Below are 17,619 nucleotides of genomic sequence, written 5' to 3' on the forward strand. Positions count from 1 at the left end.
GTATCCTGAAAACTTCTCAAATCTTTATTGTATTTGGACCCAGACATTTACCTATTGGACCACCTATTATTTTATTTTAACTTATTTTATGTCACCTTCATTTCACAATTTGGCATACCATTTAATTTTTTTTTTTTTTGAGAGGGAGTCTCACTCTGTTGCCCAGGCTGGATGGAGTGCAGTGGCACGATCTTGGCTCACCGCAACCTCCGCCTCCCGGGTTCAAGCCATTCTCCTGCTCAGCCTCCCGAGTAGCTGAGACTACAGGCGCATGCCACCACGCCCGGCTAATGTTTTGTATTTTTAGTAGAGACGGGGTTTCACTGTGTTAGCCAGGATGGTCTCGATCTCCTGACCTCCATGATCCATCCGCCTCGGCCTCCCAAAGTGCTGGGATTACAGGCGTGAGCCACCGCACCCAGCCCCATACCATTTAATTTTAAACCTCATGCGTGTGTGCAGGTTAAATGGCTCCTAGGTTCCATTCCCGGGTGATGGGTGGGAGGGTGTTAAGATTTATTTGTTATAGAAAGGGGCCCTGGGGTCTCCCGCAGCCGCGAGCTGGGCGGTCCTCCCGGCGCCAGGGGTCGCTGTAGCGCCGCGCGGCCGCGCCGGGTCGCTCTCGCGTGGCCGCCCCGCCTCGGGCCCCCGGGCCGAGTGGGCGGGCACGACTGCGCCCAGGTCGCGAGGCGCCCTTCGACCAGCAGCGCCCGGGGCGGGCGGGTATAAATGGAGCGGTGGCTCCCTCGGCCGCCTCTCTCCGCCCCGGGTCGCTGCCGCCTCCGCCGCTTTCGGGCTTCGCAGCCTGAGGAAAAAAAGAGAAAAAGATAAAAAAAAATCTGAAAACGCTTCAAAATCCTGAAAAAAAAAAAGGAAAAGAAAAAACGAATCCTCGGAGAACCCGCGGGGAAGTCACTTTCGTACGCTTCCGGCCTGCCCCGCGCCCGCCGCCGCAGCGCTTGGCGTCCGTCGGTCTCCGTCCGTCGGTCCGGGGGTGAGCCGCCCGCCCGGCCCGCCGTGCCCTCCCCCCGCTCGGGCCCCGAGCCCCGCGCCTGCCCCGGCGCACCACGTGTCCGTGCTGCCCTTCGCCGCCCGCCCGGGGCTCGCCGAGTCGGCGCCCACAAAGATTTGGTTTCCCTCTGCCCCGGCGGTTGTAATCTTAAACCGCCGGAGCCCGAGGCCTATATTTATAGAGAAACGCGTGTCCCCGAGGCCGCCGTGGGCAGCGTCCGGTCGCCTCTTAAAGGATTTTTACCCTTCGGAAGGGGATTCCCCGTTTAATTTTTTTCCTACTTTGATTTTTTGAAATTTGGAGCTTCGCACCAGGACCGCGGAGAAGTGCAAAGTCGCGGGGAGGGCCGTATTGTGCGGAGAGCCTTTTGTCTGCGGTGCTGCGGCCGTGGGAGCCGGCCCCCGCCTCCCGTTTCCGTCCCGTCTCCGAGCCCGCCGACTCCAGCTCGTCCTCGCCGCGCCGGTGCCACCTGTGAGCCGCGGCGCGGGCCCGGGCTCCGAGGGCGCCCCTTTTGTCCTGCGGCGGGCCCGATAAGAAGTCCTCCTGGCGGGGCTCGGGGTGGTGGGGGGCGGGGAGATGAACGCTGCGGCCAGCAGCTACCCCATGGCCTCCCTATACGTGGGCGACCTGCATTCGGACGTCACCGAGGCCATGCTGTACGAAAAGTTCAGCCCCGCGGGGCCTGTGCTGTCCATCCGGGTCTGCCGCGATATGATCACCCGCCGCTCCCTGGGCTATGCCTACGTCAACTTCCAGCAGCCGGCCGACGGTGAGTAGAAGCTGTGCCCACACGTGCGTGGGAGCCCGGAGGACCCCGGGAGTCGTCTTCTGGCAGGGCCCTCCTGCCGAGGAGGGCGGCATCACGACAGCATGTTGCCACCGAAGCTGGGAGCAGGGTGCGGAGATTGAGAACGCGGACCTGGCATCAGATGACTCGAGTTTCAATCTTGTTTCTACCACTTGCTAACTGGGTGACCTTGGGCTACTTATTAGTGTTGCTGGTAGTGGGGTTGGAAACCAAGGAGACTGTAAAACAGGATTAGAGTGAAGCCACTGGCATTCCACTGCGTGTGGTCCTTGTCAGTGGGGCTGGGCTGTTAGAGATCCTTGCTTGTGCCCCTCACAGGCTGGCCAAAAGGCGGGACGTTTGAAACACAATTCCCCGCAAAAGTTTTACATTGTAAAGCTCCTGCCCGCTCCGCCACCTTTACTAACCTTGACTACCTGATGTTGTGATGATAAAGGATCAGTCAGGGCAGGCAGGAAGCAGGGGGAAGGTTTCTGTGCGTTAAACTTTCGCAGAGACTTAGGTTAGTGCCACAAAAGCTGCGTGTGCCAGGCCAGCTCCTTGGTCTGTGTGTTTGCCACTGGAGTGGAGAAGTGCTTTACTCTGGACAAATGGTATCCAGGCTCTGTGCTGTAGAGTGTTGTGGAGGTAGTTTAGGGAAGCGTCACTTGAAAATCTGGTGGCATTTGTCACCTCAGCTGTAACAGTGCTTTGCACTAGTCAGAGCCCTTTTATTTCATCTAATCTGAAGAAAATGGGACTCCTGAGAAGAAGAAGGAATGCAAAAAGTTGGAAGCCAAGTTAGGACTCCCAGCACAGTGCTCTGCCACCTCAGATTGTGGCCTTAGCGTGGAGCATGGAGAGAGGTATGCTGCAGGCATGGCAGGAGGGAGGCCAGAGGAAACCTGATCAGAGGCTGCACGTGACTCCAGATTAAAAGGGAACAACTGCAGAGATCATTACTGGGAGAAACAAGCCATTCTATGGCAAAGCATCTCCAGGTCCCTAGTTTTGGGGTCCCCCCTTTGTTTTCTGTCTGAGGCCCAGAGTTACTACCTGCCCAGGTTGCGGCTGAGACCAGAGAATTGGACATGTTGAGAGGGACTAGGTATTGCTACTGTCAATCCAGTGTGCTCCAAGCTGAGTTCTGTCCATGGCCATAGGAGCGCAAAGGTAGCTGAGTGTGGTCTTTTTAAGGGATAATGTACCACATTAGCTGTTGTCTGCCTTACTGACTTTTGAACAAAAGTCGTGTCACTTAGAGATAGCAGAAGCCATTGGTCAGTGTGTCTGCCAACACATACTTCTGCAGGACTTCTCCCTGCTATAAATAAGTGCAGCCAGATTTGTCAGACTAAGCCGGCTTGCCTTGTGCAGTGCTGTCTGGAAATAGACGAGGAGCTGTTGTTGAAGTGGGCTCCTTTACTGCTAATTAATGAAATAGTTTGCGATCCCAGCTATCTATCTCTGATAGCCATCACAAGCAAACTCCTCTTTCCCTGGACTGTTCTTGACTTGGATCTGTCTTGTCATCTCCCCTTTTCCCAACTACCCCCCACACAGATGAGCCCACCTTCTGAAGGGGGTGGGGAAAGTTGTTGGAAATAATGAGTGAAAATAAATTCTCCCGGCTAATGAAACAGTTGAGCTTGTGGAGCGGCAGAGTTGGGGAATTTTGTCCCCCCCTTAAGTGAGATGTTGTCTTGAGGCAAGGAGCAGGTTCCACTGCTCTGACCCTGTCTAAATCCCCTCATGGAGGAGGTTCTGGGTGATGTCACCGTTAGGAGATGCCATCATAGCCTTAAGGAAAAGTGGCCACCAGATCTGGGCATCCTTGTTGCGATTAGTGATGAGAAGTGTTTTGACTGGCAGGTGGTGTTATTTTTTAGCTTTTGGTTCTTTTTGTTGTTGTTTGTTTTGAGACACTGTTTCACTCTTGCTGCCTAGGCTGGAGTGCAATGACGCGATCTCAGCTCACTGCAACCTCTGACTCCTGGGTCCAAACAATTTTCCTGCCTCAGTCTCCTGAGTAGCTGGGATTACAGACACCCGCCACCATGCCCAGCTAGTTGTGTATTTTTAGTAGAGATGGGGTTTCACCATGTTGGTCAGGCTGGTCTCGAACTCCTGACCTCAGGTAATCCACCCGCCTTGGCCTCCCAAAGTGCTGGGATTACAGGAGTGAGCCACCGTACCTGGCCCAGCCTTTGATTCTTTAAATTGTCTCTGGTGTACACATGGACTTGGTTGGGAAGCTAAGGAAGCATTCCAAGGTGTTGGATGGGGAAGTTGGTTGAGCACCCAGGGTAGCTGAAGTCCTAGAATTCTACAGAACTTCCACTAAGGCTTCAAAAGGTGGGTGCAGGGCCTGCCATCTGCGCACTGTCTACTTAGGCAGAAGGTATGGTGGTTTAATCCTTGTGGTGATAGTACAGAGAACTTTTCCATGTGTGATCAGTTGTGTCCATTTTGATGATTGACGCTTTTTTGTTTAAGTCAATTTCTGTTCTCAGAAATTGAAAATAAAAGAAACTGGACTGAATTCTGAATTCAGGGATAGCACCTTTTTTTTTTTTTTCCAGATCATTTGCTTTACAGGTTTTGTCACTTGTCTCCATAGGTGGATTGCAGACTAAATGACTTGATAACTTTGATGCAATACCTCACTGAAAAATAAATCAGATAATCTAGTATTAGTTTCGTAATTACTAGCTAGCTGCACAGCTTAGTTACCCTAAACATAAGTTTGTTCATTTTGTAAAATGTATAATTTCAGCTGTCCCACCTGAGTCATGGTGGGTGGTAGTCTGCAAAGTCTCTTCTAAGTGGTAAAGCTTAGTCAAATGTGAGGTATTATCATTGGATCTTGGTGTCATTAAGGCCATTTAGATTATCTTTACTTATGGCCCCTTTATCCAACAAGGGCACAGACCCAGAAGGGTGTTTAGACTTCTGTCATGAAGTAGAGTCATTAGCTGGAACTTATGCTTCCCTTACTAACAGTGCAGGCTGGAGGAATCTGATGCCCTTTTATTTTAATAGAGTTGCCTTTTATCAAGAGTGATTACCTTGAAAAGTCCTGGAGTAATCTGTTCTTAGGCTGTTGGCCTGTGGGAGCTGACGTTTTCTCTCCTTATTGAAATGTGTTTCTCTCTTACAGCTGAGCGGGCTTTGGACACCATGAACTTTGATGTGATTAAGGGAAAGCCAATCCGCATCATGTGGTCTCAGAGGGATCCCTCTTTGAGAAAATCTGGTGTGGGAAACGTCTTCATCAAGAACCTGGACAAATCTATAGATAACAAGGCACTTTATGATACTTTTTCTGCTTTTGGAAACATACTGTCCTGCAAGGTAAACATTGATTAAATGATTTTAGCAGAATAATTAATTGATTCTTGAAAACAAGATAAATACCAAACAGAGAACTATCTTGGAATTGGGGAACAAGATATGGGAATTTTCAAAATGCTGGACATGGAATCCTAAAAGTTCCCATAGGTAATCTCAGGGCCACACCCAGCGTAACCAGCACACGCTTTCATACCCTTGTTCTTTACTCAGCCTGAAATATCCTTCCTATTCTTTAGCTTTGGAAAGCCCACGTTTTTCTTTTGGGATGGGGGAAAGTAGAGGACCAGAGAAGTGTCTCTAGTCTTGAGGAAACTTAATCACTTTAGAAGCATAAATTCACTCTATTCCTTCTACGTATCTGTTCTATGCTGAGCACTTTAAAACTTAAATGGTGGTGGTGTATATGTTTAATGCCATACTACACTGAAAATCTGTTGTGGCCTTGGAAAATGTTTTGTTTTCTGCATCACCGTGGTTTACACCCAGATCTCTTAAAATGTGTTGTTGTGTTTTAAAGAGACAGAGTCTTGCTCTGTCTGTCACCCAGGGTGGAGTGCAGTGGTCTAGTAATAGCTCATTGTAGCTTCGACCTCCTGGGCTCAAGCCATCCTCCCACCTCAGCCTCCCAAGTAGCTGGAACTACAGGCACGTGCCACCACACTCAGTTAATTTTTTTCTTTTTTGTAGAGACAGGGTCTCCATTGTCCAACGATCTGGCTCCAACGATCCTCCTGCTTTGGCCTCCCAAAGCATTGGGATTACAGGCATGAGCCACAGCACCCAATTTTAAGTATTTTTTGTTTGTTTGTTTTTGATAAAAATAAAACATTTGGAATAGAAGCATCTTAGTAGTGGCTACCTTTGTAAATGGAACACTTACTAGGCACCTGGTGCTGTGCTAGGTGTTAGAAAAATTATACTGGTGTACTTGGCCACCATTGGCCATGGATGGGCTAGAGTCTTCTCAGGCACAAGATACCCTGAGGTTCTCATGTCTCAGGAGCCGGCCAGTTCTGCTAAAGTGGTCCACCTTGTCTTTGACAGGTGGTGTGTGATGAGAACGGCTCTAAGGGTTATGCCTTTGTCCACTTCGAGACCCAAGAGGCTGCCGACAAGGCCATCGAGAAGATGAATGGCATGCTCCTCAATGACCGCAAAGTGTGAGTGTCCCAGTCCGGAGCAACAACCATCGCATGAGCCAGCCGTGGCCCCACCTCGGTATTAACTGGCACACACAAGGCGGCTACTGGTTCTCGGCCCAAGTGTGGCCTGCTCCTACCTCTCCACTCCAGGGCTGGTGAGTCTCCCTGCCTGAGCCGTGGCAGCCCTTTTGACTCGCCAAGGTGGGCTTCCTGCCCAAGCCATGGCCTGCCTGCCGCCTCTCCCTTAAAGGCATCTGTCTGTGGGTTTTGTGAGCATCAACAACTGGGGCTGGCTGGAAAGCAGCTCTAAGCTCACTCTGAGTCGGGGTCTTGGCCAGCGGCAGAGTGGAGAGGGCCCTGGACTGACCAGGAGCTGTATACTAGCAGTGTGACCTTGGCTTTCCTGTGATTCAGGTCTGTCCATGGGTCCCTCGCTAGTGGTTGATGCCAAATTGTCCCCGCGGTTCTCCATTTTCTAACTTACGACTCAGTGACCTAATACAAGGCTGGCTCCACAGTAATACTTGGTGACAATGAAAAAATCCCATCCCTTTGCAGAAAAACTTCATAACAGACCTTGTTGCTTTGATGTGGTTGTTACTGTAGAATGCAGAGAGGGGGAACTTACCAAAGCTATATGGGGAGAAGAAGAGATAATAAGTCTTGGCTATTACAAGCCAAAATAATTTTTGTCCTTTGTGTCATTCAGTATACCAGAGGATGGGTTATCTTTATAATGTCTGTGTGTACAGTGGTTGATCTACAGATATCACTAAAAAGAAATATAAAAATGTCAGTGCATGGATAAATTTTCTTTTAAGTATAACAGACCAAAATAAATAAATTTAAAAAGCAAAGGGTGCCCCTTCGCTCCAACAATCTCATATCTAGGATTAACCACTGTTAACAGTTTGGTTTGTATCCTTCCAGACCTTTTCTATGCATTTACATAGTTGCACAGAAATGAACGTTTTAAAAACATGGCCATCAGGTTTCTTCATGAAGGCAGTGTGATGTGGTAGGAGTAGCCCTGGTCTAAGCCAGGAGCCCTGGGGCTGGTCCTCACAGGATAGTCCTGCCTTTTTCTCTTTCTGCTGGGGACTTGGGGTATCTCTGAGCCTCCTTGGTGGTGGATGGGGATCTCGTGTTTTAACCTCTCCTGTCAGTCTTTAACCTGTATTCCTTTGGGTCCCTGGACATCATGTTTTATTCCTCTGGGTAATTACTGTTCTTCATGGTTTCATTTTAGATTTGTGGGCAGATTCAAGTCTCGCAAAGAGCGGGAAGCTGAGCTTGGAGCCAAAGCCAAGGAATTCACCAATGTTTATATCAAAAACTTTGGGGAAGAGGTGGATGATGAGAGTCTGAAAGAGCTATTCAGTCAGTTTGGTAAGTTGGGGGTCCTTGTCTCCTTTCACAGTCTACCAGACCCATCTGTTTTTTCTTAAGAGATGAGGGCACTGCTCCAGAGATTTGCTTCAAGTGAGTTTCCAGAGGGAAGCCTTCTGTTCCTGAGCTGTGCTCAAGATGGTGTTACTAATAGTTCTGTCCTTTGGTAATAGGTAAGACCCTAAGTGTCAAGGTGATGAGAGATCCCAATGGGAAATCCAAAGGCTTTGGCTTTGTGAGTTACGAAAAACACGAGGATGCCAATAAGGTGAGTATACCACAAAGATTGGGAAAAGCTTGTAAGAGGTTGCCCCAGAGTATGGGTAGGGTCTTGCTAGCACCTACCTAGAGCTGGGACGGTCTGAGTATCTGGTAGTAGATGTACCATTACTATACTCTGGGATCATCTTCCTGGGTTCCGCATGTTAACTTCATGTAGGTGTTTACAAAGCACTTGGCACATACCTGTCACCTCAGCTATCAGTTGTTGAAAGAATAAGACAGACGTTTGTTATGCTGCAAAGGTGAGAGAACTAAAGCCCAGTGAGTGCTGATTTGATAACAGCATGGCAGCTACTTGTGGGCAAAGCCTTGTGCCAGACCCTCAACATTTATCACTTAAATACCCACAAAAGCACCTGCAGAATTTACTGGCAGCCGGAATATTATATCGCCCTAGGCTCATGTCAGCACACTTGTGTTTATACACCTGTACTATTTCTATATTATCTGGATCAATAACCCATTTAAATATTAACCTCACTTTACAGATGAGGAAGTTTGGATTTGTGTGACAGACTTCAGAGGTGGAGTGAATTTAGTTTTTAGTCCTATAGTAGAAAGAATATTTTTTGGGACTTAGACCTCCAGAATAAGACCCCATCGCTGCAACTTTATTTTAAAGACATATTTTTCCTCTCTAGGCTGTGGAAGAGATGAATGGAAAAGAAATAAGTGGTAAAATCATATTTGTAGGCCGTGCACAAAAGAAAGTAGAACGGCAGGCAGAGTTAAAACGGAAATTTGAACAGTTGAAACAGGAGAGAATTAGTCGATATCAGGTAAGGTGGTCTTGGCCCAGCCTAGCAATGGGATTTGCTGTGAAATATTTGCAGAACACCCCTATGTTTAGCGGGCTTTCTTTTTGGGGACTTGGAGTGTGTTCTTCTTCCCATTTTACCTAAAAAGATGAGGTTTAAAAGGATATATACCTACTACATATGACTGATTATTATAGAACCAGAAACAAGAGATGGGTTTATTCATCAAGAAGCTCTCTATTTTGGAAGCCTCAGCCTGTTGCTTTTAGCCATGTAGGTTCCTTTTACTTAAATGAGACTCCTTTGTTTGGCATGGCTTCGAGAAGACCCCTGCTGGGGTGGGTGAGTGGTCACCAGAACAGCTGTGGGGAGAGGTGACAAAAGGTGAGTGCACTGATGATCCTGTCAGTTTCAGGGCAGTAGTTTCACAACTTTGGACTTGCATCAGATTCATCAGCAGAGCTTGTTAAAACAGATAGCTGGGCTCCAGCCCCAGAGTTTTTCTTATTCATTGGGTTTGGGGTCTGGCCTGAGAATTTCATTTCTTTTTTTTTTTTTTTTTCTTGAGACAGAGTCTCGCTCTGTCGCCCAGGTTGGAGTGCAGTGGCACAATCTCGGCTCACTGCAAACTCCGCCTCCTGGGTTCGCGCCATTCTCCTGCCTTAGCCTCCTGAGTAGCTGGGACTACAGGCACCCGCCACCATGCCTGGCTAATTTTTTGTATTTTTAGTAGAGACGGGGTTTCACCGTGTTAGCCAGGATGGTCTCGATCTCCTGACCTTGTGATTCGCCCGCCTTGGCCTCCCAAAGTGCTGGGATTACAGGCGTGAACCACCGCGTCCGGCCGAGAATTTCATTTCTAACAAGTTCCCAAAGATGCTGGTGCTCCTGGTCTGGGGGCCACCCTTTGGGAACCACTTTCTTAGGGAATATTTGTGGTATAGAAGTGTAGTTAACAGTGATCTTTTTCCTTCAGGGGGTGAATCTCTACATTAAGAACTTGGATGACACTATTGATGATGAGAAATTAAGGAAAGAATTTTCTCCTTTTGGATCAATTACCAGTGCTAAGGTATTATACTGCAATCTGGGGATTGAAAGCAGTGGTATTCCATTATAGGCTTATTGGCATTTGTCCCATTGAAGGAATAGCATTTAAATTATGTTCATTTCTGAAAGTAGCTACTACGTTTTTCTAGCAAAATTTCTGGATGCATTCTGGAGAATGACATTTCATTAGGTTAACATTACACTGTTTCCCAAGCACTGGAGTCTGGAGAGGAATTTGACCCAGCCCCTCCTTGCCAACTCAGAGCACCTGAATCTTTCCCATTCCTTGCTGCCTCGTGCCGGTGTGGGGACAGATGGTGCTACAGAATGAGCAGAGGAAATCCAGACAGGTTGTTTTCCATTTGTCTTGGGGCCTGTCTCTACAGCTCTGCCACATTTTCTCCTTGAGAATGAAGGTATTTTGAAGATTTTGGAGGTGGGCTTGGGAACTTCTACCCTGGTCTTAAAAAGAGAGGAAAGGGGAGTGGAAGGTTTTTCTATGTTTCGTAGTGTGCATCATTTGCTTGATTTTCTTTGATGATCATATCAACTAAGTTAGCAGGGTAAGTAGGAACCTCATTTTAAAGATAAGGAATTTTAGTCCTTGAACAAGAGAATGCTGACTACATGGGGATGGTGTACTGCTTGTCCTTGGCACTTTGGGAGCAGGATGGAAACTGGTGCCATCTGAACATTTTGAGTTATGGCCGGATGCAGACGCCGGTCTTGCTAAACAGGTGTACCAGATGCCACCAAGTCCTTTAGTTGATGAGAAGGGAAGCCACGTGGGCTGGTAAGGGCTTAGTGGCCCTGCCCTGGCTCTTAGTGGACTTTGCTCCCAACCTGGGAATGTGGAAAGCAATGTTATCAGTTGTAGTAGGGAGTTGGCCAGAGGCCAACTGTGGGTTTGCCCAGTTCTTACCCTTTCGTTTTTGCTATGACCCCCCTTGACTGGCCCTCATCAGTGTAAGGAGTGATCTTCTATCCTTGCTTATCTGCCTAGTAGTCAAGTTGGCATTTGTTAAGAGAGCAGAAGAGCCATACCTTGAATTGTCACCATTTTCATTATGATGGTGTGGCATTTTTATTCACATACCTTAGTGGCCCATCTCATTGGTAGAGAGTTATGGAGTGATGCACTTCTTTACTTCCCTATCCTCCACTTCAGGAGGCTCTCTGGGCCATTAACTAAGACATAAAACAATGACAGTCACACCAGAGAAGACAGTGAATAACCTTGTCTGTTAGGAAGAATGCCATTTGTGAATGATGAACTTAATGTGGAAAAAGACTGCCTGAACCAGTAGACCTGTGGTTTTGTAGCTGTTTGGAGTATTTCTTGGAAATTGAGCCTCAGGAAGGCAAGTGAGACTAGAATCTAGGCTGCCTATCTCTGAGCTGGTCATCTCATTGAATTAATGGTGGCAGTCATTGGTTACCTGAACATTTTAGGACTCCTGTCCACACGTGGTATTCCAAAAGTGTTATCCTGATGTTGGTAAGAGCTTGTTAGAGTTTGTCCACCGAGGTCTTGAAACATATGAGATATGAAAATAAATTGCTCAGTACTACTCTCAAGATGTTTTGTGGTTACCCGGAGTAGCTATCCACCAGGTATCAGGAAACATCTTTGAGTTCCTGGTTTTATTATTAGCCATATCATAGTGTTTCAGAAGTTTAGCATCACCTGGGGACTCAAAGAAAACACCTAGATACCTTAGAGGTTGTGACTTAGTTGGTCTGGGGTAAATCCTATGCCAGAACCCTGACCTAGACTCAGTGACTGCAGCAGAACCCAGGCTTTCTGGTTCTTCTGAATAGTTCCCTCCCCACCCAGGGACATCCTTTTTTTTCCTATTTGTAGGTTTGTTTTGTTTTTTTTGTTGGTTTGGTTGGTTGGTGTTTTTGTTTTGTTTTGTTTTGTTTTGGAGATGGAGTCTCGCTCTGTCGCCCAGGCTGGAGTGCAGTGGCGCGATCTCGGCTCACTGCAATCTCTGTCTCCCGGGTTCAAGCGGTTCTCCTGCCTCAGCCTCCTGAGTAGCTAGGATTACAGGTGTGTGCCACCACGCCCAGCTGATTTTTGTATTTTTAGTAGAGATGGGTTTGCACCATGTTGGTCAGGATGGTCTTGAATTCCTGACCTCGTGATCCACCCACCTCGGCCTCCCAAAGTGCTGGGATTACAGGCATGAGCCACTGTGCCTGGCCCTTTGTTTTTTTGAGATGAGGTCTCACTACATTGCTCAAGCTGGTCTCAACCTCCTGAGCTCAAGCAGCCCTCCCACCTCAGCCTTCTAAAGTGCTGGGATTACAGGCACAAGCCATCACACCCAGCCAGGGACACCTTATTTCTTAAGTAGCTGGTCTCATTTTGTAGGTAATGCTGGAGGATGGAAGAAGCAAAGGGTTTGGCTTCGTCTGCTTCTCATCTCCTGAAGAAGCAACCAAAGCAGTCACTGAGATGAATGGACGCATTGTGGGCTCCAAGCCACTATATGTTGCCCTGGCCCAGAGGAAGGAAGAGAGAAAGGCTCACCTGACCAACCAGTATATGCAACGAGTGGCTGGAATGAGAGCACTTCCTGCCAATGCCATCTTAAATCAGTTCCAGCCTGCAGCGGGTGGCTACTTTGTGCCAGCAGTCCCACAGGTGGGTGTGCTGTTTGGTCACAGCTCTTGGGAACCTGCCGGCTGGCAGTATTCTGCAGTGGTTGGGGAGAGGGATTTTTCGTTATTAGAGTTCTAGAATGTCACAATAAGGACCCTTCAAGTAAAAATGAAGGACTTACCCATGGTCACAAACACACACCCACAGTGGCAGTGGTAGCATAAAACAGTCCCCATTAGCTGACCCCTCAGCTCTTGAATAGAAAGAACATTTAAATAATTAGCTTAGGTCCTGGTTAGTGAGATGAGATGAGATACTTCTCTAGGATGGGTTCAGTCCTTAAGGGGGTGTTTGGGTATTCTTCTGTCTTACAGGCTCAGGGAAGGCCTCCATATTATACACCTAACCAGTTAGCACAGATGAGGCCTAATCCACGCTGGCAGCAAGGTGGGAGACCTCAAGGTAGGTGGTGGGGAACAGTAATTGACAGCCCAGGATATACCTGTCCTGGTCTCCCCTGCCTTTCCTTCTTCCCCACTCTGAGGCACAGCCTAGGTTCTGGTCCACATCACTTCTCAGTGATGTGCAATTTTTCTCTTCACCAGGCTTCCAAGGAATGCCAAGTGCTATACGCCAATCTGGGCCTCGTCCAACTCTTCGCCATCTGGCTCCAACTGGTAATGCTCCGGCCTCTCGTGGCCTCCCTACTACCACTCAGAGAGTCGGTGAGCAAACTGGCCTTTAGAAGTGTGGCCTGGGGAGGAGGGAGTCAGGATGACTAGGCTCTGTCCTGGGTTGGTCAGTTTGTTGGGCTCGAATTTATCGAGTCCTGGTTCTGTAATCTTAGCTGTGTGCTTAGGTGGCCACTTCAGGAGCAGAGAAACAGTATGAGTTCTAGGTGTGTCAGTTGCTTTTAACATTCTTTGCTCATCGGTGACCTGTGTGAAAAAGGTTAGTTGTAGAAGTTTGCTAGCTGGATGACCACAGAGGCAGCTTGTTCTTTTGGGTGGGGTGAGGAATACAAGGAAACAGTGTATAGAGAATATGTCTTATATTCCAAGATGTGGAAAGAGTTGTATGTTATCCTTTGGCTCATCCTCGAAAGTAGTAGTGGCCCCCTGTGCAATGTGTTGCGTAAACGTGCTTTGAAATTTCTCCTTCCGTGGGACGTGGCCAGTTGGACATCTGCCGCCAACACTGATGTGCATTTGCTGGTCTGTTGTAGGGTCTGAGTGCCCGGACCGCTTGGCTATGGACTTTGGTGGGGCTGGTGCCGCCCAGCAAGGGCTGACTGACAGCTGCCAGTCTGGAGGTGGTATTGGATGCACACAGAAGGGGGAAAGATGGGATTTGACGGGTCTTTGCCCAGACTGATGGGCTTTAATTGTATTTGTTCTTTCCCTAAGGCGTTCCCACAGCTGTGCAGAACTTAGCGCCACGCGCTGCTGTTGCCGCTGCTGCTCCCCGGGCTGTTGCCCCCTACAAGTACGCCTCCAGTGTCCGCAGCCCTCATCCTGCCATACAGCCTCTGCAGGTGAGGTTCACCAGACAGAATGCTTAAAAGGATTTCCCCCATTTCCACTTGATGTAAAAGAAGCTGTGCTTCTGAGTCCTTCAACAGGTATTAAATGCCTGCTCTGTGTTATGACGCTATGTTCTGATTCACTGTCCCTGCCCTTCAGGGGCTCACTAGTGGGAAAGAAGGGGCTTAAAAGTGCTCTGCCTGATGCCAGTTCACTCAGAAATGCCTCAGAGCGGGCAGCCAGTGCTTCCTCTTCTGTTTGTACGAAATAATGTGCTCACTCAGCTGTTTGAGCCTCCAGGTCACTTCCACATCCAGTGACCTATTGGATCCTTGGCTGCTCTGCAAGATGATTGGTACATTAATGCAGGAAATAACTTCAACTTACAGATCGGATGTTCAGCTTCAAAGATGTAAAGTGTGTGTAGGAGGTGAAGGGGTTGAACCTAGAGCTTAGATTTTCTAAGCTGTAACTTGCTGTCTCTAGACCTGTGCTCTAGATGCAACTAGTTTGTTTCAGAGCTTAATAGCAATTTGCTGTGGAGGTGTCACCCTAAGCCTTCAGGCCCATAAGCTGCTTAGGAGATTACTCTTTAACTGTCCTGTCTCATACTCTCTAAGTTGGGGATTTCCTAGAACTTGATGCTATGTAAAATACCTTTTCTTTGCAAGGCTTTGACTAGCATTGACGTTGCATGTTGACCGTTTTTAAGCATTTGATACAAAAACATTTGGTACAATTAAGGTGATGTGGAATGTAATTATAAATGTGTTGATATTTACTCCCTTTGATCCAATCTGCACTGAGATTTACCCTAAAGGAAAACTAATTTTCAGGAAAAGGTTATATACAAGTGTTTACCCTTATTTATAACAAGGCTTTTCATTCTTGAGTAACTTTGGGTGTATTAAGGAAATGTCAGAAAATGCTTGCCTAGCACTATAGGTTCGTTTTATTATTTACGTTTCACTTCGCTTTCTGATAGCATGCCATTTTCATTGTAATTGGTTGTGTTTATGTCCATACCACTCTGTTCCTCAACACACCCCTCAATCCTTCAAGGACTGAAATTAGTTCCTTTAGAGCAAGGACAGCCACCTCCTCTCCTCTTTCACATAGTCAGATGTTCAGATATTGAACAGGCACTCAACCACCATCAGGTGTCCTTTCCTCAGTGCTAACCCACTGCCTTTCCTGGTTCCCAGGCACCCCAGCCTGCGGTCCATGTGCAGGGGCAGGAGCCACTGACTGCCTCCATGCTGGCTGCAGCACCCCCCCAGGAACAGAAGCAGATGCTGGGTGAGTGACCCACTTGCTTGCAGAAGAAGAGGGTCCCAGAGCCTGATGCCAGGTAGGACACCAGTGTCCATTGTTTACTGGGATTTGATTTGTTTTTTTATTAACTATCCTCCCCATAGGAGAACGCTTGTTCCCACTCATCCAAACAATGCATTCAAATCTGGCTGGGAAGATCACGGGAATGCTGCTGGAGATAGACAACTCTGAGCTGCTGCACATGTTAGAGTCCCCCGAGTCTCTCCGCTCCAAGGTGAGCTGGGGCTCAGACCCTGCAGCTTCAGTTCTCAGCTTGGGAAGACTGGGGGCAAACTTGGATGCCCAGGTGCAGCAGAAAGTGGGATCTGCTGCCCCCAGGACCCCTCTCGTCATGCCTTGACTGTGACTGGAGGCTGCAGTGGGTATTTGGGAAAGTAGTTAGCACCAGAGGCCTAGGGATCATCTGTACAGTTGGCTTTGGTCCACCACTAGGTCTGGGCACTGGGGAGGGGTGGAGTAGCTCTCCTAGATTCACTGACCACCTGAAGATTTCTCGCAGGTGGATGAAGCTGTAGCAGTTCTACAGGCTCATCATGCCAAGAAAGAAGCTGCCCAGAAGGTGGGCGCTGTTGCTGCTGCTACCTCTTAGACAAGGAAAAACCGTATGTGTGGCTATTTTCATTTTTGTTCCTATGAGCATTGTTCCTATGAGCATTGTCTTTGTGGTTTGACCTGAGGTTGTATATATGCTCACTGCTTAGCTCTGGGAATACAATAAGTACAGTTAGTTACACGGAGTGTGTTGCAGGTGACTTCTTATCATGAGGACTGTGGACTTTGTCTGCAGGAGCTTGAGTGAATAATAAAACTAGTACTGGTTGATGGTGGTAGGTGTCTCCAGATAGGCAAAGAAGAGACAGTAAAATAAGCTAAGGAAAAAGCACATGGTAAGGACCAGAGCTGGTGTGTTGGGAGGGTTGACTTGGCATAGTCATGACCCTCTTGTCAAGGGCCTCAGGAGCCTTGTCATCTAGTGGTAAAGACCAGAGATGCTGCTAAATGTTGTACAGTACACAGGAGGACAGACCCAACAGAATGTCCAAAGTGTCAATAGCACTGAGGTTGAGAAACACTCTTCTAGAATACCTTCCTTTATCCACTATATGTTAATGAAACTAAATTATTTGATTATGCATTTATTTGTGTTGGTGCTTTTCTTTACAGGATTCAAAAGCCAAATAACCCCTTATGGAATTCAACTCAAGGTTTGAAGACTTCCTAGCTTGTCCTATGGACCTCAACACCAAGGATTACAAATTGCAAATTTAATAGGTCATTTTGTATCAAAAGGTCAATTATGAAGCACCTAGAATTTTTCAATTATACGAATATGTTCTTTGGGTTCTGCTGTGGCCCAGACAGTGTTAACTTTTTTTTTATTGTGGGTTTTGATTTTTTCCCCCAGAAATTGGTTTTATTTGATGTACCCAAGTCTTACGTTTCCCAATAAAGAAAAAAAATCTCCATAAAACTGCCTCTGTCTCTGACCACAGTTTTACTCTATGAATTCCGGTTTTCACTGGAAGTAACTTTAGGATGTGAATTGGTTCCAGTGATAGTTTATTCTTTCTTGACTTGAAGCTGACAAAGATTAGCAAGATACACAGAACTGTTAAATATGATCCTGTCCCACACTGTTCTGTTACAGTATGATTGTTACATTAGCCCCATTTAACTTAGAGGGAACAGAGATCTGATGTGGTCAGAGCCATGGGTCTGGCCCAGGAAAATCTGGGGCAGAGTGGGGTTGGCACACACCCGAAGGACATAGGGTGAGATCTGCAGATCCCAGTTGGTTAGTTGAGCCCCGTCCTTCCCTTCCTGAACTCTGTTGGTTGGGGTGTGTCCTGTCCCCTCTTATCTCCTGCAGTCAGTTTATGCTGCATTCGAGTCAGCGGATCCAGTTCCCCAGATTCTGCAACCAAGTTTTCCCCTAGCGGGGAAAATGTTTGGGAGGTCTGTGACTATAGCAAATGGTGCTGAAGTCTTCAGTGCTTGTGGTTTCTTTGATGTTCAAAGTGACAGTAAAGTGACATCCTAAAGGCCAAAATCACATCCCTTTGCAGCCTACTTTCCCTGCGGCTCCAGCCTTGCTTGCTTTCCCTCCTGGAGCTTGCTTGGTGCTTCCTTAGTGCCCCATCCAGGCAGTCCTTAGAATGCTCATCCCTCTTGGCAGGCTCCTTTAGATCTGGTGTCACCTCGGCTGGGCACAGTGGCTAACGCCTGTAATCCCAGCACTTTGGGATGCCGAGGCGGGCGGATCACAAGGTCAGGAGATGGAGACCATCCTGGCTAACACGGTGAAACCCCGTCTCTACTAAAAATACAAAAAAAATTAGCCGGGCGTGGTGGTAGGCGCCTGTAGTTACAACTTCTCGG

The 17,619-nt window shown here is 47.8% G+C and overlaps 1 protein-coding gene and 1 non-coding gene across 7 annotated transcripts; both read left to right on the forward strand.

The window, feature by feature from the left end:
- Window positions 1-637: 637 nt before the first annotated feature.
- Window positions 638-16,711, forward strand: PABPC4 (poly(A) binding protein cytoplasmic 4). 6 transcript variants are annotated; one of them, XM_063608549.1, is made up of 17 exons: window positions 638-994; window positions 1,316-1,781; window positions 4,960-5,153; window positions 6,198-6,313; window positions 7,545-7,684; window positions 7,858-7,952; window positions 8,608-8,745; window positions 9,701-9,796; window positions 12,152-12,424; window positions 12,757-12,844; window positions 12,988-13,107; window positions 13,608-13,694; window positions 13,789-13,916; window positions 15,111-15,204; window positions 15,324-15,454; window positions 15,740-15,842; window positions 16,405-16,711. In XM_063608549.1, exons 2-16 carry the CDS (start codon window positions 1,589-1,591, stop codon window positions 15,827-15,829), a joined length of 1,983 nt encoding a protein of 660 aa, XP_063464619.1. In that variant the 5' UTR covers window positions 638-994; window positions 1,316-1,588; the 3' UTR covers window positions 15,830-15,842; window positions 16,405-16,711. The 6 variants fall into 6 exon arrangements, with proteins under 6 accessions (XP_063464619.1, XP_063464621.1, XP_003815452.1 ...); XM_063608551.1 differs by having other exon boundaries at window positions 655-994; window positions 12,988-13,059; XM_003815404.5 differs by having other exon boundaries at window positions 655-1,781.
- On the forward strand, window positions 10,039-10,173 carry LOC112438480 (small nucleolar RNA SNORA55). The gene has a single exon (XR_003026900.1). It is a non-coding gene; the product is annotated as a small nucleolar RNA SNORA55 (small nucleolar RNA).
- Window positions 16,712-17,619: the final 908 nt, after the last annotated feature.

The sequence above is a fragment of the Pan paniscus genome, chromosome 1, assembly GCF_029289425.2.
Source record: "Pan paniscus chromosome 1, NHGRI_mPanPan1-v2.0_pri, whole genome shotgun sequence".
In the NCBI taxonomy this organism is placed as follows: domain Eukaryota; kingdom Metazoa; phylum Chordata; class Mammalia; order Primates; family Hominidae; genus Pan; species Pan paniscus.

What these genes read in the sequence shown, in the direction of transcription:
- PABPC4 (XM_063608549.1), top strand. Translation starts at nt 1,589, where the DNA reads ATGAACGCTGCGGCCAGCAGCTACCCCATGGCCTCCCTATACGTGGGC. An exon ending in AGAGAATTAGTCGATATCAG is followed by an intron (nt 8,746 to 9,700) that starts GTAAGGTGGTCT and finishes TTTTTCCTTCAG; the next exon opens with GGGGTGAATCTCTACATTAA. An exon ending in CCGAGTCTCTCCGCTCCAAG is followed by an intron (nt 15,455 to 15,739) that starts GTGAGCTGGGGC and finishes GATTTCTCGCAG; the next exon opens with GTGGATGAAGCTGTAGCAGT.